The sequence below is a fragment of the Myripristis murdjan genome, chromosome 15, assembly GCF_902150065.1.
Source record: "Myripristis murdjan chromosome 15, fMyrMur1.1, whole genome shotgun sequence".
Classification (NCBI taxonomy): Eukaryota; Metazoa; Chordata; class Actinopteri; order Holocentriformes; family Holocentridae; genus Myripristis; species Myripristis murdjan.
The window spans coordinates 584,446-607,721 of NC_043994.1; the positions used below are offsets into that span (position 1 = coordinate 584,446).

The window sequence follows — 23,276 nt, forward strand, 5'->3', positions numbered from 1 at the left end:
CAGCTTAAGAGATTTGGTAAAAAGTTCATGAAAATGTTGATGTTTTGAAAAATAAATGCATTTCTGGTTCAATGGTCATTGTATTTTAGGTTAATAGTGACCAAATAACAAACAATAAATGAATATAAGACACAAATGCAAGCTAAAATGGTCTCATATTGAGGAATTTCAATATTCGTGAGTGGTGAAATAGCCCCATGTTTGGGATAACAAAAAAAAAAAAAAAAAAATTAAAAATGAAGAACTCGCATAAAGAAAAAATATTTTATATCCCAAGAAAGAGCAAGCTTTGAACTTTAAATTAAAATAAAAATCAGATTAGACATTCCCATATGCAGTTATGGGCCAATGAAAATTTGACATGAAAACTTTTTTTTGGATTTGGAGAAGCTGCCATCCAGAAACCAATGCATATATCTGACTAACCATTACTGCTTTGAACAGTCCATGTATGTATCTCAAAGCTCTGAAAAAATCAAGAAGCTGGGGCAAATACAAAGTTGTTTTCTGAAGGCCGACCACAAAACCAGTATAATTTTATTTCCATTTTTGAGGGGCTGGCATGCCTACCAGTTATGATGTATGACAGATGTTTTTGTATATTCTGAGAGAGTAGGTGGAGGTGTATTATCGTATCAAATTTCAGTTTACTATGTGGTGTAGTTCCTGAGAGACTGACACCTGAAAATGGAGGAAAAATAAGGACGCACCAAAATCGCACCAAAATCGACACATACTCCCCTCTTTAAATTGGTCATATCTCAAAAGGTATCCATCCGAGCAAACTAAATTTTTACATTGTGCCTATTGGATACATAAGGAACAACTGGGGAATTTTTCAGAATTTTTTGAGACCCAAGTGCGTGGGATGTCCTGAAAATTTGGTGAATTTGGCTGTGTCCTGAGCTCCCTACTGTTCAGCCTACTGACCCATGACTGCATTGCCAAATTTGGCAGCAACTACATCCTCAAGTTTGCGGACGACACAACTGTGGTGGGGCTCATCAGCAAAAATGATGAGTCTGCCTACAGGAAGGAGGTGGACCTATTAACATCATGGTGCAGTGCACACAACCTCTTTTTAAATGTGGACAAAACAAAAGAGATGGTGGTCAATTTCAGGAGAGCCAGCAACTGTCATCACTCTCCACTGACCATCGGTGGCGCCCCGGTGGAAAGGGTTAGCAACATAAAGTTCCTGGGGGTTCAGTTGGCAGACAACCTGACCTTCACCATCAACACTACGGCCATCATCAAAAAGGCCCAGCAGAGACTATACCCCCTCCGGAGGCTCAAAAAGGCAGTCCTCCTGACTCCTCTCCTCACTACCTTCTACAGGGGTACCATTGAGTCCATCCTTGCTTACAGCTTCACCTCCTGGTTCGACAGCCTCAAGGCACAAGAACAACATCAGCTGAACCGGGTGGTGAAGACAGCTGGGAGGATCATTGGTGCCCCTGTTCCCTCCTTGTTGGAGCTGTACACAGAGCGCTGTGCCCGAAGAGCCACCAGCATTATTAGGGACCTCCATCACCCCTCCCATGGCCTGTTTGCCCTCCTACCCTCCGGGAAGAGGTACAGGAGCATCAAGGCCAGGACAAGCAGGATGAGGAACAGTTTTTTCCCGAGTGCAGTAAGGCTCATAAATGAACTGCGCCCCCCTGCCAATGATTCTGATTCTGATTCTGATTCTGAAATGACATGGAATGACTCAAAAGCAACTGAATTGAAATATGTACAAACCTTTTCCAATTGTTCCAGTGTAGAAACTTCAAGGTTTACCAAGCTAGACGTTGTACTGCCTCTGCTCTCTTTTTCTTCTTTGTGTCCCTCCCCCCTCCAGCTCTCCTCTTTCTTTTTCCCATCATCCTTGTAGCTCTCTGGTGAAGGGGTCTGCTCCTCCAGGGGGCCCTCATGGTCCCACAGGCCATAACGCTGAAAAAATAGAATGAGTTGTAAATGACAGTTGTGGTGGTGTCTAATGCTACATTTATAAACAATAATTTTATTAATCTATGCATTTTAGCATGGGGGGAATGAATTTCACTGTATTTCCCATGTTACTTTAATTTGTCTTGTAGCTCTGTAAACCCCTGTTGGGTCATCATGGGGTTTCTGGCTTCCCTTGGGGAGGTGTGTCTAACCTGTTCTCTCCCTGCAGCTCATTGATTAGTAACTCTGCTCACCTGGGCCCAGTGTGCTGAGGTTACTTAAGCTCCTGCAGTAGGCCAGCTCTCTCTCTTCTCCCCTGGCCACCTTTGCAGGCACACCGTGCTTTTGGTTTGGTGATGTTGGTTTGAGCTTTCCTTTTGTTATGTTTGCACTTTTACAACACCCTCACACACATTCATACTCACTCATGCACACCACTGACTTTACTGATGTTCACATCTCATCTGGTAAATGTTTAATTTGGTCGAATTTGGTTTAATAAAATATCATTTGGCCTGTTAACATGGTGTTGTCTCCCTTCTTTGTTGTGACTGCCTGAGCCAGGTCATGACAAGCTCTTATTTTGAAAGTGATCAGAATTGCTGTAGGGAGAGCGACTTTCCTTGCACTCATATTCCCGCCTTTACAGGGCCATAAAACAGTATCATATTTTTCAAAATGTGTGAACTTTCTCTTCCAGGTTTCGCCATAGACAACCAACTTAGCATTTATCAATTCTACAATAAACATTTAAGCTATCAAACAGGATTATATCCAACATATCTGAGATGGACAACACTGACTGGATCAGATCCTATTTTTAATAAAAAGGCCCCCATATCAGGAAAATAGTAATCTGTCTATGTCTAATACATAGCACCAATTCAAATGTCTTTGCTTTCTGGTTGCAGCATATAATCAGAAAAGTCCCTATCACAATTTCTCATTCTATTCTTCTATCCCAGTCTTTCTTACCATTAGCAGTGACCTATGGAAGAACAGAGCAAGTAACTGCAGTAGATCATATCTGATGTAGTTGTCTGTCTTCTCCAAGCCCAGGATACGAGGTGGAAAGAAAGGCTTCTCTTCATTTAGAGTTGTCTCATATACACTGTTCCAGGGAATGAACCCAAACTGGAACAGATACTTTACCACCACCATCACCTAGAAGGCCACAGAACAGGAAGACAGTAAATCCAATCAAACAAGAAAAGACCAAAGAACAAATGGTAACAGTAAAGGCAATGGTAAATAAATCATCCTTCATGAAGTTCCCTGCAGAGCCACTCACCAAAAATGTCACCTTGAATAGATCTGTTTACAGTCATTTAGTTTTTTTTCCATTGAATTCACACAGATATGAAAGGTAAACACAGGTAACAAAACAAATCTAGACCAGGATGTAAGTATTCTGCTGTGCACTCAAAAGCTTCAGACTTGTTCAATAAATACATTTGAAGTTGCACCCGGCTCATTAGTAAAACTCAAACTTGGGCTGCAACAAAAAGAGTACACCCCCTAAGTATGTTTACTGTACTTGCCCAAATTAAATTCTGATTATGGACACTTTTCAACACGCAAAAAGAACTAATTCAAAACTTGAAGGGATACTTCACCCATAATGTATGATTTTTCGTATGCTGCTTTCAATCCCTGATGAAGAAAGCTCTGTGCACAGAGAAGATTGGCAGAGAAGATTGGGCAAATTTTTCATAGGCGCAACCCACATACTCGGCTCTGCTGCTCATCCCACAAAATGCATGTGCATGTTACAAATGTGGCACCATTTAAAAGGGAAATAAACAGGCTTTCCAACGGTATAAGATTTATTGCCAAGAAGCATTGTTACAACAAAGAAATAATCTACCAAACACAAATTTCCTTACTTTTTGTGCGATGTTTATTTACCCCTAAAATCTAGCTGCAAAGAGCACTTCTGCAAAATCCTCTTGTGCGCGGTCATAAGGCATGCATGCATGAGCAGTCTGCATGAGAGGATTTTGTAGAAGTGGTCTTTGTAGTTAAATTTGAGTGACAATATGTGTTTGAGAATTAATGAGCATATGATTGAATCCCGGAGACTTGGTTTATACAGCATGATGAGTGTGAGCTTTTGAAACAGAACTTCTGACAACATGTTTCTGTTGTAAAATCATAACATTATGGATACAAATTTCTCCCACTGGATTAGAGATGGCTAGCATTTCTGGAATATAAGTTTGCCATGAAGGTTTGCTAGTAAAACTTTCTTTGTCAGGGGTTGAAGGCACACAGTGAGTACTTGATACAAAAAAAAAAAAAAAAAAAAATCATCATGGCTGAAGTATACACATATGTATCCCCGAAACACTAAGCAAGTGCTCTGTCTGTCTGGAGAAAGCTGGACTTGTCAACAATGGTTGAACCTGCATCACAGCCACTAAGAAGAAAAACATACGTCAGAAGACTATGCATTTTACTGATATTATATCACAAAGTTTCTGGGTGATATACTTAAAACACTCAACTCTTTTGACAAAAACATGCAATAAGCATGTGATCTATCAGTGTTTTGGGCCAGCAATAAGAACCTTGTAGATTCAACAGTCACATTATGTGCTTATTCCATGTGCTTATTTGTCAGTTGCATCTAAGTTTCCTCTTTTAATTCAAATCCTAGCAAAAAAGCTAAAATATTGCTTTTTGCTCTGGTAATTTGAAACAGGCATTATAGTTATTTTTACATTTTAGAGAAAATGATTAGTCAATTAATCAAAATGAAGTAACTGATTAAAATAATCATTAGCTGCAATATCATCGACAGGAGCAAACATTTTTCAGCACCAGGTTTCATCATGTTTGCTCATCAGATGAAGACCAGCTGTTGAATTAGAGCTTACAAGAGTTGATTTGTGCCTGAGAAGCTTCACCATTTGAATCATCTGAGCAAACAGGAAACCAGTGCTAACAGATGAAATCATATCACTTGATTCTGACATCGCTTAACTGTATTACTTTTACAGATTTGTGAAATATTAGTGACTAATTGTAATTAGAGATTATTTGAAGCAGTTTGTGTGCTTACCTCTGTGTAGACTATGGCAGTCATCCAAAACTTCTTGGTTGGTCTTGGAACAGCCAACATAGCCCATAAGAATACCAGTATAGGCAGGACCAGGGATATAACAGAGGCAGTGACCATGTTGTTTAACACTATGATGAAATAGCAGACCAGCTCTGAGTTTGCTGCCAATAGGCTGTACATGGCAAATAGCAGCTTCAGTGGACGACTGTGGCTGCCATAGAACTCCCTGCTTTGTTCCAACTCCTCTATGAAAAACTGTCTGCAAAGAAAGGAGAGGTATACTGTAAATGCCAAGAGATTCAGGCAATCCATCCATCCATCCAACCCTTGAGCCAACAAAAAAAGGTCTATTTGAGAAAATAGTGTTTTTCCATTAAAACAACATAGTTCATAGTTATCATGCTTTTCAGAATTCCTCACAGGAATAGTACTAAAACAGCTCTTATGACAAAAAAATATCACCACTCAGAGTAGGACATAAGAGTTGCTTATCAAGCATCCTGAACTACTGAGTGAGGAGTACGAGTTCTTCTTTGAGACATCACATCAGACAGAATGACATCACTATTTTACAATAGGTACAACTAGCAGAAAAAAGTCACATGGACAAATAAAAATCCAAACAATTATATCAAAATGATGTGTGATTTTTTTTCTAACAGATTTGTCCTTAACATCATATTAATTCAGCAGCAAAAAAAAATGATGAAACACAGAGTAGAAAGGACTTTCCTATACATAGCACAATGGTTGGAGTGGGGGGCATTTTGTGCATCACTGCCACCCATCCATCCATCCAACTGAACTGCATTGTACTATCACCAAGTATTAAACTAATATAATTCTAGTTAATTCTTGCATTCAGTAAAATGTTAAATGGACTGCCTTTCTACAGCACTTTTCTAGTCTACTGACCACTCAGTACTTTACAATGTTTTGCCACACATTCACCCATTGTCACAGATATTCACACATGGCAGAGGCTGCAATGCAAGGTGCCAGGCTGCCCATCAGGAGTTGTTAGGGTTTCAATGTCTTGCTCAAGGACGCTTTGACACAACTCTCTGTCAGAGCCGTGGATCGAACCAGGAACCCTCCGATCACCAGGCGACCTTCTGAACCACAACGCCCTGCATCAGTCAAGTATCTAAACCAGGGGTCGGCAACCCGCGGCTCCGGAGCCGCATGCGGCTCTTTCATCCCTCTGATGCGGCTCCCTGTGGCTTTTGAAAATAATTAATGAGTATTTAATTAAAGTGTATTTTATTTTAGTTAGTTCGTTTTTTAAAGTGTAATTCTAAATTTGAAGATTATGGTGATCTTGTAACATATAAATAAAACGTGTTAAAAAAAATTGTCGCTCTTAAAAGCAAACATCACGCACGCCTCACAGATGACAGCTTACGATCCTGTGTAAAGATGAAGGTGACAGCATACAGCCCTGAGGTCCGTTTCACAAAGCAGGTTTAGTGAAAACTATGAGTCTGTTAACCCTGAAATGAGGGGAAACTCTGCGTTTCTGAGAGGGATGTAACTTAAGCTCTCGGTCAGTTACCGCAGTAACAGACTCCATGAAACTAACCTGGTCGGGACCTGGTTTTTCTCATGAAACCTCCAGTTTCTCTCTGTGTCCGCCCTCTTTCAGCCACACACGGTATTTAACTTCCTCATTCATTCAGTCAGCAGGCGAGTTTTGGCGTGGCAGATTAGTTCTGTCGTCTTCTAATAATAATAATTGAAAAAAAAACAGTCAGTAGGCTTTTTATTGGAAGTCCATTAGTAGTTAGGTGGCGACTTTTTTCACAAACATTGCATGTCCTTTCGACAACGATCCCGTGGATGAAGGTGCAGTGTTACTGCGCAGAGAATTAAATATTCGTCGGGAGATGGTTATAAGACGCGCATGAGATTATGCCCAAGTCTTACCTGTACATTTCATCTTAAACTGCTGCCAAGTGCGCTTCTCCCCTGTGGGATTGCACCTAAATGAAATAAATTAATAGGCTACCATTCAAGCAGTTTTCCCCTGTAATATCAGAGTAGATCAACTCAGAGCTCGGGGTAAGACTCGGAGTTTGTTGAACCTGCTTCGTGAAACGGACCCCAGATGTGCAGACGCTGTGCGCTGAGGTTCAGGAGCAGAAATCACATAAAGTATGATAAATATTTTAATTGCCTATTATTTTGCATATATTCATATTTTTCATTGTTCAGTGAAATAGTCCTTTTATTATTCAGGTTGACAGCTATTTCAACGTGATGACGTGCATTCCAGGGGCAGGTTGACAGTAAAAGGATGACGGATGATGGTTTGCTGCCGGTGGATAATTTAAGTTTGGCATTTTTTTTTTTTGTCATAAATACAAAAAGGACTCAAATAGACACTGAGTAGGCTATTCTACTTTACTACTTGCAGTAACCTTCAACCCAGAGTCTTTTTTTCGGAGTTCAAAATATTTTTGTTGCATGCAGAAATGTAATTTCATTTTCTCTGCAGTCGTTCATTGATTTCATAAATGCAACACATTATGGTTTGTTTAGTTATACATAGCATAAAGGCAAAAAACAAACAAACAAAAAAACTTTATATGCAGTGTTATTTCATTTTAAATGTCAAAAGGGGTTTGTGGCTCCCGGTGTTTTCTTTACTGTGGGAAACGGGTCCAAATGGCTCTTTGAGCGGAATAGGTTGCCGACCCCTGATCTAAACAGTACCTACCTGTCTCCCAGTAGTTCACTGGCTGTTCTCGAGTGTCTGTGTTCTTTTTGTTGTTGGTCCAGTGGCTCTGGTACTAATTCCATGCCACTAGATGGGGGCTCTGGACTCTGGGCAGCACTGTAGAGCCTTGGCTGGGGGGTAGAACAGGCTGCCCCAGTCCCACTATCAACCTCCAAAAAACTGATAGAAACACATAAGCATAAAACATGTCAACATACTAAGATAAGATACTAACATATAATTTTATGTTTTTTAAGTGCTCCTCTCTTATGATAATACAGTTCACAGCCATGACTATCTACTTATGAAGACATTTGTATTCACATGCTGCCTTTTTGAATCCATTGCTGTGGTTGACATTACTATAGTCTCTTTTACTAGAACACACTAAATGGATCTACTTCCACACCTCAGCAATGTTTTTCAGGTAGCTCTATTTTTCTTGGCTGGTTGTTGTATGCTTAGACAGTGTCTAAACTGTAAGAATAGTTACAAAATAGATGTTTCTGTGCAAGCAGACCGCCCGGGTCGGCTGCCTAAAACCACTACTGAATTTACCACAGGTGGACTCTAATCAAGGTGCAGAAACATCTCAGCAACCATCAAGAGAAATAGGAGGCACCTGAGCTAAATTTCAAGTGTACTTATGTCAATGTGATATTTCAGTTTTTCCTTTTTTTAAATAAATTTGATTTTCACTTTGTCATTATGGGGTTCTGAGTGTAGATTTATGAGAAAAAAATTAATTTAAAGGATTGTAGCATCAGGCTGCAACATAACAAATGTGAAAAAAGTGAAGGAGGTCTGAATATATTCTGAATGCACTGTATACTGTGAGACCTGTTGGCATATATACTGCACAACTGCTCTCTCTAGAAAGTTTACATTGTTATTAGATAACGTGTAGCTTGTAGCAAGTTTCACTCAACATGCTGACAAGTGAACCTGACTTGTGATATTTCAAAAAATGGTACAGTAAAATTTCTTAAGTGTGCAGACAGAAAATGCCATAGTTAAAAATAATCCACTCAATGTATGAGCAAAAATATTTTATATAGACTATAGAATATGCTGAAAACTTCCATCAGCAGCATCGTATTGTGAAAGCTGGAGGTGAATTAAATGACCAATATCTGAAAAACTGATACTGTAAAACTCCAATTTCACAGTAATGATAGACATCCAGTGGAAAATTGTATTGGAACTATGTGCACACCTACGACGTTAATATTTTTATGAATTAGCAAATATAAAAATAATAACATATCATATACATTATCTCTAAATTTATATTCCAGTAGCTTACAGTAATTACTGTAGTAGCAGCGCAATGCTGGCTCACTTGACCACAGAGCATAGACAGTGGAGGTTTGGGGCTAACTGATGAGATTGGGACTACTGTGTGAGAGAAGTGACACCAACACATTCACTCACCTCCAAAAACAGCTATTGAAGCGCTTTAAACAGTTAAGAGATGTTGTCAAACCCTGATTATTCATACAGTTATTTTTTTATTTGAGCACTGGAGTACTTTATTTTAAATGTAGTTCAGTATCCAAAAGTACATTTTGTCATAAGTTTCCAAAAAAATTTACTTAAATGCAGTCCTCAAATAACTGTACTTGGTTACTGTCCACCATTGGGCTAAGGCCACGATCTTGCAAAACATCATCCTGAAAGGGAAAAAATTGAGAGCTCCAGACACCAGTGACCCCATAACTAGCTATGGGGATGATCTACAGTACTTGCCTTCCTCTCTGCACATGGGAGAAGTTTGCCTTCAAAGCTTTCTGCCAGAAAAAACTTTTTAACCCTAACACCAACCCTGACCTTTAGAAAGGCTTTCTGGCAGAAACAGAATGACTGTCTGGCAGAAAGATCTAAAAGCAAACTTATCCCACAACCTTCGGCTCAGGCCTGCGACCAAATGATGGGCGTTATTTACTAAAACACCTTGCCTCTCACCTGTATCTGTTAGTGTGTTCTGTATCTGTCTCGTTCAAACAGGTCTCCAGTGTGGGACTCTCACTCCCTTGGGATAGCCGGTCCTCCATAGACTCTGCTTTTGTGTTCTGCTGGTGGAACACATACATGCACACATCACCAGGTGCCTGGTTCAAAAGAGTTGCGCTTAGACTTTAAATTAATCATGAATGTCTTTTGGGCATAACATGCAGTAAACCAATCAGAGTGCCATCTCCCATTTCCTTCAAAAGCCAGGAGTGCTTGCAATTTGGTGGATTGCTTATGCTCATGCATGAGGTCACAGCACTCGAGCAGATCATCTATGGGAACAGCAGGATTCCATCAAAGCTCCCTGAGGTAAAGCAGTGCATGGAACAAGCAATGTGGACACATGCTGTGCCCCCGCCTATGTGGGCATGCATTATGATTTTGATAATGAGCTTCAAATAACAGAGAAAACTGCACCACTGACTTTAGACCTGCTTTTTGTGGGTCAATCACTTTCAACTGCCTCAAGATAGCAATGCACCAACTACGTGCCTGACCACACCTCATTTTAAAACCAACATGCCCATGGACGATGTGGGCGCTGGATGGGGAAATTACAACTGCACCAGTTGGAAACTAGCAAAGACACTTGTGTTGCGCTTTGCACTGGGTGGGAGCTAGGGCCCTATGAGTGATTGCCATTTATCAACATATGCACATGGGTACAAGAACATATGGTGCCAGTTTTTAGTTTGTACACTTATGAGGAAACTTACACAAACATTTATCAACAAACAATCAAACTGATAGATGAAGCCTATTGAGAGAGAGAGAGAGAGAGAGAGAGAGAGAGAGAGAGAGAGAGAGAGAGAGAGAGAGAGAGAGAGAGAGAGAGAGATTGGGGTGTGTGTATGAAGTCTAGAGTTTTAATAAGCTTTTACCTGCCCAATCTTGTGTATGAGCAGGTAACGTTCGTTGCAGAGGACAGTAGAGGTGTCTCTGTACTGTTTAGTCAACAGGTTGAGCCACTGAGTCAGTCCATCCACCACAGCCAGAATAATGGCCCATAGGAACTGCAATATATCCAAGATCCTCTGCACCATCTCCCCATGGCCTAGATAGAGGAAAAAACAGTGAAAGAGTGAAAGTACGAGGGACAATGAGAACACAGAAAGGGGAAGAAGCAAAGTAGATAAAGGCAGTAAATTGGGTTGTCTACGTGATCCTGAATGTACATGAGGGATAGTTAACACATTATTGGGACAGTTAACACATTTTGCTTAATGTGATATTATTTCACCTAGTTGTTATACAGGACAGTGGTGGTGCTATCTTCCTCTCATTGTTACTAAGTGCTGGATAGTGGCTGGATGCTCCAAATACCAACCGTTAGCCTCCTGCCATTGAGACAGACTTACATTCTTGATAATAGATAATAGATAATAGATATATTAGATATATAATAGATAAATAATTAATAACAATCAAATTGTTAAATAAGCAAAGGGGTATTGGTTAGTATTTGTGGCATCTAGCCAGTATCCAGTGCTCAGTAACAAGAGATGAGATGAGATGAAGATAGCACTACTGTCCTACACAACAGCTAGAAGTCATTTAAATAATATAATTTTTTTCAAAATGGGTGAATAATTCCTTTAAAACTTTTGATGCAGTTTTGGGGGGATACTTTTGGACATCTGTACAGGAAATGGAGACAAAACAATGTGTCAACTTAAGTGTCACTAAAGATTTTTTCTCATGTTTTAACAGTTTGATAGTTTTGAAATCCGTACTGTATGTGGATACCAGGAAGGCCAACCTGTTGCCTGTGCACTTGCAAATGAGAGTGAGAGTTTATAATGTTTAGTTTTGCTAGGTCAAATTAACTAAAAACAGTACCAACCAGAGTCCTGATCCTCATTGTTTTCCCCCTCATCCTGGATTACTGGCTCCTCAAAAACATCGTCCCCACAACCTATCACATGCACAGAAGTGTGCGAGTGCACACACACGCACGCACGCACGCACGCACGCACGCACGCACGCACGCACGCACGCACACACACACACACACACACACACACCATCAATAGTAAACTTGGAAAAGTGGACAATGGCCCATCAGAAAAGCCAGTGAAATTCAATGTGAGGGGGAGAGCAAATGACACCCACATCAACAGTGTAGCCAAGTGCACCAGTCAGCAGCATAACTAACACGTAGAAGGAAACAGGTATCTGATCAGTGGAAAAATAGTATACCTTAAACTATCTGGGAAATTAGACACAGCATTACATGTCCACAATGAGTCAGGAACATTTTTTGCACAATCATAATTTGAAAATTAATTTGTAAATACATTTTTGCACCATGGTGGTATTCCAGAAATCAGGTTTAACAAATTGAGTCTAACCCTGAACTCTGAGTTGATGAAGCTTGCAGTCTTGGGTTCGAGAAAAGCTGCTTAGAGTCAGATCAGTCAACTCTGAGTTTCACTCCTAACAGATTCTGAACAAGTGCTTGCTAGATCTGACTTTACTGATTATTGAGCAAACAAAAAAAGAAACTTTGAAAGTAAAGACTGAGTTACATGAATTCAGAACAATGTTAAAGAATCGTAAGGACACCACTGACTTCACTATGATGGAAACTGAATTGAAAGAAGAAATGGAGAGAAAAACAGGTTGAAGAATTGTAACATAAGGGTGCACTCGCATTAGGCCCAGTTGTTCTGTATCGTTCTGAAGCACAAATGCCCCCCCTCCCCAGTCCCCCGCTGGCCTGCACTCACATTACTCCAACCCCAACCGTGCTTAAGCACAGTTGCCTCTGGTATGTATGTCATCACGCTGAAATACGACACACGCATGGCTCGACGTCATCATAAATCGACTTCTGTTTTTATGCGGTTGCAGCAACACAATGGACAACAACACAGACAACATGGTTGACTGTTGATTGCGCGAGGCAGCGATTTGCAGTTAATCGCGCTGCACACATAAAACGATTTTTGCGGAGGCAGGAGGAAACGCAGGAGGGACGGTCGCGTGATTTAAGCCATATCCACGTTCGTACACTGCGTGCGTGATTGTGTATGTGCTTGTGCATGAACGCCTATATTGTACTGAAGCACACCTCCTCCAACTGTGCCAGAGCAGAGGAAGTGTACCGTACAGCACAGAACTTGAGCGCTCACACTGGTCAAATAATCCGGATTTTGGGGTCAAACGCGCTTGGGCACAGTATGAATGGTCTAATGTACGTGGGCCCTAAGTGTATTAGAAAGAGGAGTCCTGAATGAATTGTGGGATAATCCAAAAATTGTGGTGAAACCAGCTAATAAAGGAGGAGCTGTAGTAATACAAAACGCAGAGGACTATGTAGCTGAAGCCCCAAGACAGTTAAACAATACCACTTTTTATTAACCGCTTCTGCAGAACCCTGTAGAGACATACAAGAGAGAGTTTTGAACAGTGCATTGGAGAGCAAGTGGATAACTAAGAGTCAAAATGAATTTTTGAAATTAGAGCATCCTATTACTCCTGTCTTCTATTTATTGCCTAAGATACATAAGCTTTTGCAAAACCCTCATGGCAGAGAGTGGCATGGCAGAAAGTAATAACTCACTATCTGAGCACCTGAGTCAGTTTGTAGACCACTTTATTAAAGTGCCCATAAAAAGGAGCTGCTGCTGTGCCTTCTTGATCAGCGCAGTAGTGTTGAATTTCCAGGTGAGGTCATCATCCAGGTGAAGGCCCAGGAACTTAAAAACAGAGACCCTCTCCACACAGTCCCGTTGATGTGTATGGGAAGGGGGTCAGGTCGGATTCTTCTGAAGTGTATGATTAATTCCTCTGTCTTTTTTGTGTTTAAGACCAGGTTATTGTTGCTGCAACATGATGATTTTTTCCACCTCATCCCTGTATGCAGACTCATTGTCTCCGATGATGAGCCCAACTACTGTCGTGTCATCCGTGAACTTCACGACAGAGTTGCTTGGGTGGGTGGGTGAGCAGTCATGGGTGTACAGTGTGTAAAGTAGAGGGCTCAGCACACAACCTTGGGGGCTGGGGAAAGATGAGGCCTCACTTTGACTCTCTGTGGGCGGTTGCTAAGGAAGTCCTTAATCCAGATGCAGGTGGAGTGTGGGAGGCTGAGGTTGATTAATTTGTTTACCAGTATGTCAGGAATGATTGTGTTGAATGCCGAGCTGGAGCCAAGGAAGAGAAGCCTGGCATAACTGATCTTCTGCTCCAGGTGGGTCAGGGTTGTGTGGAGGACTATAGCGATAGCATCCTCTGTTGATCTGTTTTTCCTGTATGCGAATTGGTGGGGGTCAAGTGAAGGTGGAGGTGCTTAGATGATGTGAGATCTGACCAGTTTCTCAAAGCACTTGGTAATGACCGGAGTGAGAGCCACTGGTCTGTAGTCATTTAGGCTGTTGATGGTGGTCTTTTTTGGGACAGGGATAATGGCTGAGGATTTCAGGCAGGATGGGACAGTGGCCTGTGCTAGGGAACGATTGAATATTGCAGTGAAAACCCCCGAGAGCTGGTCAGCGCAGTCCTTCAGAACCCTCGCATGGACGTGGTCGGGTCCTGCTGCTTTCCTGGGGTTTACTTTCCTAAGCACACACCTCATGGATGTGACAAAGCCGCTGCTGAGGTGTTATGTTCAAAGCGAGCAAAGAAGCAGTTAAGCTCCTCTGCGCTAGCAGAGGAGTTTGTGGTTTGTGATGTTTTGGACCCCCAGCCACACCTGCCTGGAGTTGTTGCTGTGGAGTTGGTCCTCAATCTTGTTTTTGTAGTCCAGCTTGGCCGGTTTGATGCCCCTTTTCAGGTTTGCCCTGGCTACACTGTACAGACACGTCATGGGACCTGAACGTGGAATTTCTTTCCCTAAGCAGGGTCCTGACTTCTCTTGTCATCCAGGGTTTCTGGCTGGCATACACCTGGAAAGGCGGCACGGTGGTGCAGTGGTTAGACCTTCACAGTGAGAAGGTCCTGGGTTCGATTCCCACCCAAGGTCCTTTGTGTGTGGAGTTTGCATGCTCTCCCCGTGTCTGCGTGGGTTTCCTCCGGGCACTCCGGTTTCCTCCCACCGTCCAAAGACATGCAGGTCAGGTGAATTGGAGAAGCTAAAATTGCCCCTATGACTGTGTGTGTGAATGTCAGTGTTTGTCTGTCTGCCCTGTGATGGACTGGCGACCTGTCCAGGGTGTTTCACTGCCTTCGCCCTATGTGCGCTGGGATTGGCTCCAGCAACCCCCCGTGACCCTTGTGAGGATAAGCGGTTTAGAAGATGAATGAATGAATGTACAGGAAAAAAAACAAACAATTTAGCAAATTGCTCGGGATTACAATGGGGTAAAGGAGCTGTCCTGAACTATCCTTTATGGAATACAGTCATTAGTTAGTTAGTTAGGAATACAGACCAGTATGGGACACCGGACTAATTGACTCAAACCCGAAAGTTCCAGCTATTGCAACAAATGCTGTAAATTAATAACTTAACTCTGGAAAAAGCAATGCAACAAATGTCGCAATTCAGCAACATTCTCAGGGAAATGCAAGAGGACATTTCATCAGTGAAAATATCACAGACTAAAGCTTGCTTGGATATCACTACAATATTCGAAAGGCTGGAGAAGACAGACGGGTGGATGATGGACCTTGAGATCAAGAACGGTCTGTCAAGATGCCACCATAGCGACATTGTTGGTGTGTGTAGCTCCTGCAGAGGCTGCTGCCAGGACATCCTGCACCATTTTTTGCGCAACTTCCATGTTTTTTGCTGACTGAAGATGACATGATGCCGGTGTTCATGTCTTGTCAACCGGCGGGAACTGAGGAGGCTTACGTATCTGTTGTGATATTGCCAGCTGATCCCCAAATTCTGCAGACTGCAAGGTGTCACTACATTCATGGTGAGAAAGAAATCAAAACATTAAGTGAATATTTTGTCTCCATGGAGGCAGCCATGAGTTCTGCTGTTTTTATCTGTCCTTCAGTGTGAGACACTCACACCGTGTTGACTACAGCATAGCTGTCACTATACCGCCACACAGGCTTGAACTTAAGCTGTGTTATTATTAGGAATGCCTAAAATCTGAATCCCTATTTGGCAGGTGCTGAATAATAACCCTTCTGAACATTTTTCGACTTTGGATTATTTTTATAATATCATCACAATCTGGGTTTACTTGTGAAGGATAACACTGCTTTGGCTGTCTTTGACAGCCAACGATATACTGACTACAAGTATTTAATAATTCTGTAATGTTGTAAGTTAAAGGCAACTAAGGAAAGACAAGCAGGCAATTTAACAGAGTTCTCGTCTTTAGTATAACTGTGCATCATACTGTACATCAACATCGTACAGAAACATAAATAAAATATAATATAATAAATGTTTGACACTAAATACAAACAGATTAGTGTCCATTGCCTTGCTCTTATTTGGAAAAAAAAATCTCTCTCACACATTTTAAATCATGGTTAGTAAAAATGGACAATTCCTTCTTCCCTAGAGGCAACAGGCCAATGTGCCTGATAAAAGCTCTCATTTCAAAGAAGCATGCTGAACTTTTGTTCTAACTGCCACCTGACGACATAAACAGTGAAGAAAACAGTCCGTGTGCGTAGCTGCGGACCAACCAGCCAAACAAACTCCGCTGTGCACGTCCTCCGGCGCTTTTTTACAACCACACGGAGAGACAGTGGGGACGGCCAATCACACATTAGCAAGAAACGGCAGAGCCAATTGATGAGCGATATTAGGTTAGAGGCAGGACCTCTAGCAGAGACCGACTGTTAACCCTTTCTGTGCCAGAAGCATTGACTAGATGCTGACGGACAGAGGCGCTTTGAGTGTTTGTTGTTGCTGTTATTTGTGAAGCCATGCGAGCGCCTGTGAGGTGTCATACCAGATTGCCTGATGTGTAATCACATAAGTAAGCTCCCCAAATCAATCATGGGAGACACTTAAAAACAGAACGAAAAAAGTAATTAATAAATAAATAAATAAATAAATAATTGCAAAAAAGAGAATCGTGGGCTTAAGTGACCAAACCAAGCTGGAAGATGAAATGTTAGGACACTCTATGTGTGCAATATACAAAAGTTCTAGGATCTGTGGCTTGACACCAAGACAGCTCAATCTCCTAAGAAGATGGAGTCAGTGTGAACATTTCTTGAAGACAAAATCTGCACTCTCAGAAAAATTTATCTGGCTGTCCAGAACTGTGCCAAGATATTTAAATGTTTCCACAATTTCAACACTCAGATCAAGTTGGATTTATAAGTGGAAGGTCATCCTCTGATAAAATCAGAAGACTGCTGCACCTGATGTGATTATGTAGAGAGGATGACACTGATAGCTGCTTTCTGCCTAGATGCAGAAAAGGTTTTTGATCAGATGGAGTAGTTTTTTTGTTATATACTTTGGAATCTTATGGGTTTGGTAGTGGATTCTTTCAGAGTGATACATGCACAACCACAGGCATCAGTTCTGACAAATGGTAATATTTCACCCTTGAAGTTGACACAGGACTCAAAACAGGGAGACCCACTCTCCCTGTTATTGTTTACATTATATCTTGAGCCTCTTGCAATGCCATTAGATCCTCAACCAAGAGCCATGGGGTTTGAACTGGAGGAAGAGAACACAAGTTGTTCCTTTATGCAGATGACATTTTGTAGCCATCCAAGACACTGCCTTTTCTGCCCTTATATTATTGGATTTTTTTTTTTTATTTTTTTTTTAAATATTCAAAATGATGAGGTTATAAAATTAATTGGTGCAAGCTGGAAGTAATGCCAGTATCCAGGACCTGTCATTGGGGAGTAATTAGTTCTATGTGGTTTAAGTGGATAGTTACAGGAATGGTGTATCTTTCTATTCTCCCCTGCACCGAAAGGACTGAGCCCTAATTTCGTTGCATTATTATACGTATATGATTGTGCAATGACAATAAAAATCTATCTATCTATCTATCTATCTATCTATCTATCTATCTTGGCATAAAAATAGTGCAGATTTATCCAGTATAATGCAAATTAATATGTTACCATTACTACAAAACATTAAAACAAATTTAGATAGTTGGAAATGTATAGATCTGAGTTTATGGGGAAAGCTAAGCATCATTAAATTGTTATGTGTGGCATGAAGGTGCAATACTGCACACTGCCTGTGGGGATGTTTGTTTTTGTGTTTCTCTCTCTCTCCCTACCCCTTGCTCTCTCTCCGGGGCTCGTCCTCTTTCTCCCTCGGCCTGGAGCCAATTACACTCAGGAGAGAAAAAAAAAAAAATAATAATAATAATATATATATATATATATATATATATATATATATACACACTATATTACCAAAAGTATTCGCTCACCCATTCAAATGATCAGAATCAGGTGTCCTAATCACTTGGCCTGGCCACAGGTGTATAAAATCAAGCACTCAGGCATGCAGACTGTGAAACAAGACATTTGTGAAAGAATGGGCCGCTCTCAGGAGCTCAGTGAATTCCAGCGTGGAACTGTCATAGGATGCCACCTGTGCAACAAATCCAGTCGTGAAATTTCCTCGCTCCTAAATATTCCACAGTCAACTGTCAGCTCTATTATAACAAAATGGAAGCGTTTGGGAACAACAGCAACTCAGCCACGAAGTGGTAGGCCACGTAAAGTGACGGAGAGGGGTCAGCGGATGCTGAAGCGCATAGTGCAAAGAGGTCGCCGACTTTCTGCACAGTCAATTGCTACAGAGCTACAAACTTCATGTGACCTTCAGATTAGCCCAAGTACAGTACGCAGAGAGCTTCATGGAATGGGTTTCCATGGCCGAGCAGCTGCAGCCAAGCCACACATCACCAAGTGTAATGCAAAGCGTCGGATGCAATGGTGTAAAGCACGCCGCCACTGGCCTCTAGAGCAGTGGAGATGCGTTCTCTGGAGTGATGAATCACGCTTTTCCATCTGGCAATCTGATGGACGAGTCTGGGTTTGGAGGTTGCCAGGAGAACGGTACATTTCAGACTGCATTGTGCCGACTGTGAAATTTGGTGGAGGAGGAATTATGGTGTGGGGTTGTTTTTCAGGAGCTGGGCTTGGCCCCTTAGTTCCAGTGAAAGGAACTTTGAATGCTTCAGGATACCAAAACATTTTGGACAATTCCATGCTCCCAACCTTGTGGGAACAGTTTGGAGCGGGCCCCTTCCTCTTCCAACATGACTGTGCACCAGTGCACAAAGCAAGGTCCATAAAGACATGGATGACAGAGTCTGGTGTGGATGAACTTGACTGGCCTGCACAGAGTCCTGACCTGAACCCGATAGAACACCTTTGGGATGAATTAGAGCGGAGACTGAGAGCCAGGCCTTCTCGACCAACATCAGTGTGTGACCTCACCAATGCGCTTTTGGAAGAATGGTCAAAAATTCCTATAAACACTCTCCTCAACCTTGTGGACAGTCTTCCCAGAAGAGTTGAAGCTGTAATAGCTGCAAAAGGTGGACCGACATCATATTGAACTCTATGGGTTAGGAATGGGATGGCACTTCAGTTCATAGTATGAGTAAAGGCAGGTGAGCGAATACTTTTGGTAATATAGTGTGTATATATATATATATATATATATATATATATACTTTTTTTTTTCCAATGAAAATTCAGTTCCTACATCATTTTCCTACACATTGATTCACTGGGGTCTCCAACCTGCAATATGCTCTGCCGCAACCAAAAGGGCTTCTGGTTGCGGCAATGGAGTGAGCGGTTGTGTGTTGTTTGCTCCTGAAGATTTTAGCTTTTCATAACACCTACACCTAGTCTTAACACCACTTGTTACTTGTCAGTTTTTTTCCACCAACTTTCTAGAGCAAAACTGTCACCGGTAAGTCGCACAGCACTTGCGGCAGAAACCAACTGCAACTGACTTAACAGAAGCCCACAAGACAAGGATGCTAACAAGATGGCTACTAATGCTACAACTGCATCTAACGCTCAGCTGCTAACTTTTGACCTGTTATTCGGAGAACTATAAATAAAAGCGTGACGGAGGAAATTACCTCTTCCCTGAACACCACCTTGACACCATTCCAAGCCTTTCTCCAAAAGATCACCGATACTGTGGCCTCACACACCACCACCATATGTGAGATGAAAAAGGCACTCAGCGCCCACTCAGACGGAATCACTACGAACAAAGTGACCACATTGAAACTGAAGTTGGAAATCACTAGCCAGATGAACGAAAAACGTCATTCTAGAGGGAATGGAGGGGAACGGTACCAGACTTTTCATGACAACGTTGTTCAAGGAGGTAACTGGTGAGGCCCTGCTGGATGCTTATTTGGAGCTGGACCACGCGCATCACAGTGTGGGTCAGAAACCAACCTAAGGCTCCTGGTCCTTCATAATCCGCTTCCACAAATATGTTCAGAAGGAACGTGTGCTGTTGTGGAAAAAAACAGAACATCTCGTACCGTGGATACACCATCTCGTACCGTGGATACACCATCAGGATCTTTGAGGATTTCAGCGCCACACACAAAGATGGAATACGTTTTGGCCTCATTTATCCAGCCCATCTCTGAGTTACCATGAATGGACAGGCCTGTATCTTGGACTCCACAGACGAAGCAGAACATTTCTACCGTGATCATCAGAAGTAAAGCAACAATCTGGATTAGGTTACCAGTAGCTAATGCCTTCAGAATCACAGACACTTGAAGAAAGGCAGTGTCGTTAATAGACTTGGACATCACAAACAAACCGTTGCAGAATCAAATCAATTATATTCATATGGGATAGAGGTGAAAGATTATATTACAGTTTTTGACTGCTTAACTGGTCATTTTTTGTGGAGGGCGTGGGAGCTGTGGTTGGGCCGCTGTAGTACTGTGGGGATTACTTCTGTTGGGACACCATCTTTGTAGTTCCCTGGGGTCCCCAGGAGAGGGCATAATCACTTTATAAATTAAGTAGTAGGCCTATTTTAGATATAGTATTCAGATCCCCTTCAAAGTGAAAATATAATTGTAAAAAATATTTGTAAATTTGTTAAAAAAGGAAAAACTGAAATATCACATTGACATAAGTATTCAGACCCTTTGCAACAACACTTGAAATTTAGCTCAGGTGCCTCCCATTTCTCTTGACGGTTTCTGAGATGTGTCTACACCTTGATTAGAGTCCACCTGTGGTAAATTAAATTTATTGGACATGATTTGGAAAGGCACACATTTTCTATATTAGGCCTCACAGCTGACAATGCATATCAGAGCAAAAACCAAGCCATGAGGTCAAAGGAACTGCCTGCAGAGCTCAGAGACAGGATTGTTGCAAGGCACAGATCTGGGGAAGGCTACGAAAAAATGTCTGCTGCACTGAATGTTCCCAAGCGCACAGTGGCCACCATAATTCTCAAATGGAAGAAGTGTGGCACAACCAGGACTCTTCCAAGAGCTGGTCGCCCGGCCAAACTGAGCAATCAAGGGAGAAGGGCCTTAGTAAGAAAGGTTACCAAGAAGCCGATTCTGACTGAGCTCCAGAGATCCTGTGTGGAGATGGGAGAAAGCTCCAGAAGGACAACCATCACCACAGCCCTCCATTGATCTGGGCTTTATGGCAGAGTGCCTAGACGGAAGCCTCTCCTCAGTGTAAAACACATGAAAACCCGCTTGGAGTTTGCAAAATAAAAACACCTGAAGGACTCTCACACTGTAAGACACAAGATTCTCTGATCTGATAAAACCAAGATTTAACTGTTTGGCCTGAATTCCAAATGTTATGTCTGGAGGAAACCAGGCACCGCTGATCACCTGCCCAATACCATCCCAATAGTGAAGCATGGTAGTGGCAGCATCATGCTGTGGGCATGTTTTTCAGCAGCAGGGACTGGGAAACTGGTCAGGGTTGAGCGAAAGCTGAATGGAGAAAAGTACAGAGATCTCCTCAATGAAAACCTGTTCCACAGTGCTTAGGACCCAAGACTGGGCCGAAGGTTCACCTTCCAACATGACAGTGACCCTAAGCACACAGCCAAGACAACACAGGAGTGGCTTAGGGACAACTCTGTGAATGTCTTAGAGTGGCCCAGCCAGAGCCTTGAGTTGAGCCCTATCCAACATCCGCTGTCCACCAACGGTCCCCATCCAATTTGACCGAGCTTGAGAGGATTTGCAAAGAAGAATGGCAGAAAATCCCCCGATCCAGGTGCGCAAAGCTTGTTGCGCCATACCGAAAAAGACTGGAGGCTGTAATTGCTGCCAAAGGTGCTTCAACTAAGAACTGAGCAAAGGGTCTGAATACTCATGTTAATGTGATATTTCATTTTTTCTTTCTAATAAATTTACAAAAATTTCTAAAAATTCTGTTTTCACTTTGTCATTATGGGGCACCAAGTGTAGATTAATGAGAGAAAAATGAATTTAAAGGATTACAGCATCAGGTTGCAAAATAACAAAAGTGAAAAAAGTGATGGGGGTCTGAATATTTAATGAATGCACTGTAAATGACACATACTGGGATGAAGTTATTAGGTGTATAAGCATTGCTACAAATCGTAGGTTAGCAAAAAACATCAAAGTTAACCAGGAATATATAAGATTTCCTGCTTGTTCATCTGCTAAAAGATAAGCTTTGACATATATGTAAGTTTTGGTTAAGCATATTGATGTTATTTAGAACAGCATTCCTGTTGAATTACTTGAGGGGGATTTTTTTTGTTGTTGTTGTTGTTCTGTTTTCTTTTTCTTTATGAGAGGAACCCTTGTTTCTATGCATCCTCTGTTACTCAGTTAATTTGGCCAATCTACAGTTTCATCTTAACACTTGAAAAGCTTGAACTCTGATTTACTTTCAATGACTAATGCTGCTCGGGTTGAGGTGCTAGGTTCCATTAGGTTTACAAGCTGGAATGTTAGAGGACTAGGTGGGCCCATCAAAAGAACAAGAGTATTCTCACATCTTAATAAACTGAAAACCAACATCGCTTTTCTGCAGGAAACCCACTTGCACATTGGTGACCCTGGGTGTGACAGGTCTTCCACTCTAATTTAATAGTTGATCAAGGGGTACAGCAATACTATTACACAAACGATTACAGTTTTCAATGGAACAAACCATATCAGACCCAAATGGGCAGTATATCATAGTGGTGGGTGTATTGTTTCAAACTCTTGTCATTCTGGTTTGTGTATATGCCCCCCATTGGGACTGCGCTAATTTTAGGACTTCGTTATTTTCATTAATCCCATGCTTGAATTCACATTACCTTATGTTTGGGGGAGACCAATTGACAACTAAGTTAAAGTTGTCAATCCTATTTTTGACATGTCAAATGCAAAAAACCTAACCCCATCCAATGTGGCTAAAGCCCTTACTTCACTTATGGATCAAATTGGTTGTGAGGATTCATGGCATTTCTCTCACCCAACAACAAGAGTTTCATTTTATTCCCAGGTTCACCAGACACATTCTCGAATTGACTATTTTTTTCAGACAAATTACTCGTGCCAACAGTGAAATTATGTGAGTACTCAGCAATAGTAATTTCAGATTATGCTATAAATTTGTTTTATTAGATTTGGATTTCCTTACTAAATATGA

The 23,276-nt window shown here is 41.6% G+C and overlaps 1 protein-coding gene across 2 annotated transcripts in view; it reads right to left on the reverse strand.

Annotated features, from left to right (window-relative positions):
• The window catches only part of piezo1 (piezo type mechanosensitive ion channel component 1 (Er blood group)), a 267,968-nt gene that overhangs the window by 67,448 nt on the left and 177,244 nt on the right, over positions 1–23,276 (reverse strand). The window contains exons 33-39 of one of the 2 annotated variants that reach the window (XM_030070245.1): positions 11,572–11,643; positions 10,610–10,782; positions 9,681–9,787; positions 7,716–7,895; positions 4,997–5,255; positions 2,908–3,096; positions 1,744–1,935 (exon numbers count right to left, since the gene is read on the reverse strand). In XM_030070245.1, the coding sequence (XP_029926105.1) occupies positions 1,744–1,935; positions 2,908–3,096; positions 4,997–5,255; positions 7,716–7,895; positions 9,681–9,787; positions 10,610–10,782; positions 11,572–11,643 (1,172 nt within the window). Of the gene's footprint in view, positions 1–1,743; positions 1,936–2,907; positions 3,097–4,996; positions 5,256–7,715; positions 7,896–9,680; positions 9,791–10,609; positions 10,783–11,571; positions 11,644–23,276 lie in introns of both variants that reach the window. The other variant, XM_030070244.1, reaches the window with a different exon arrangement.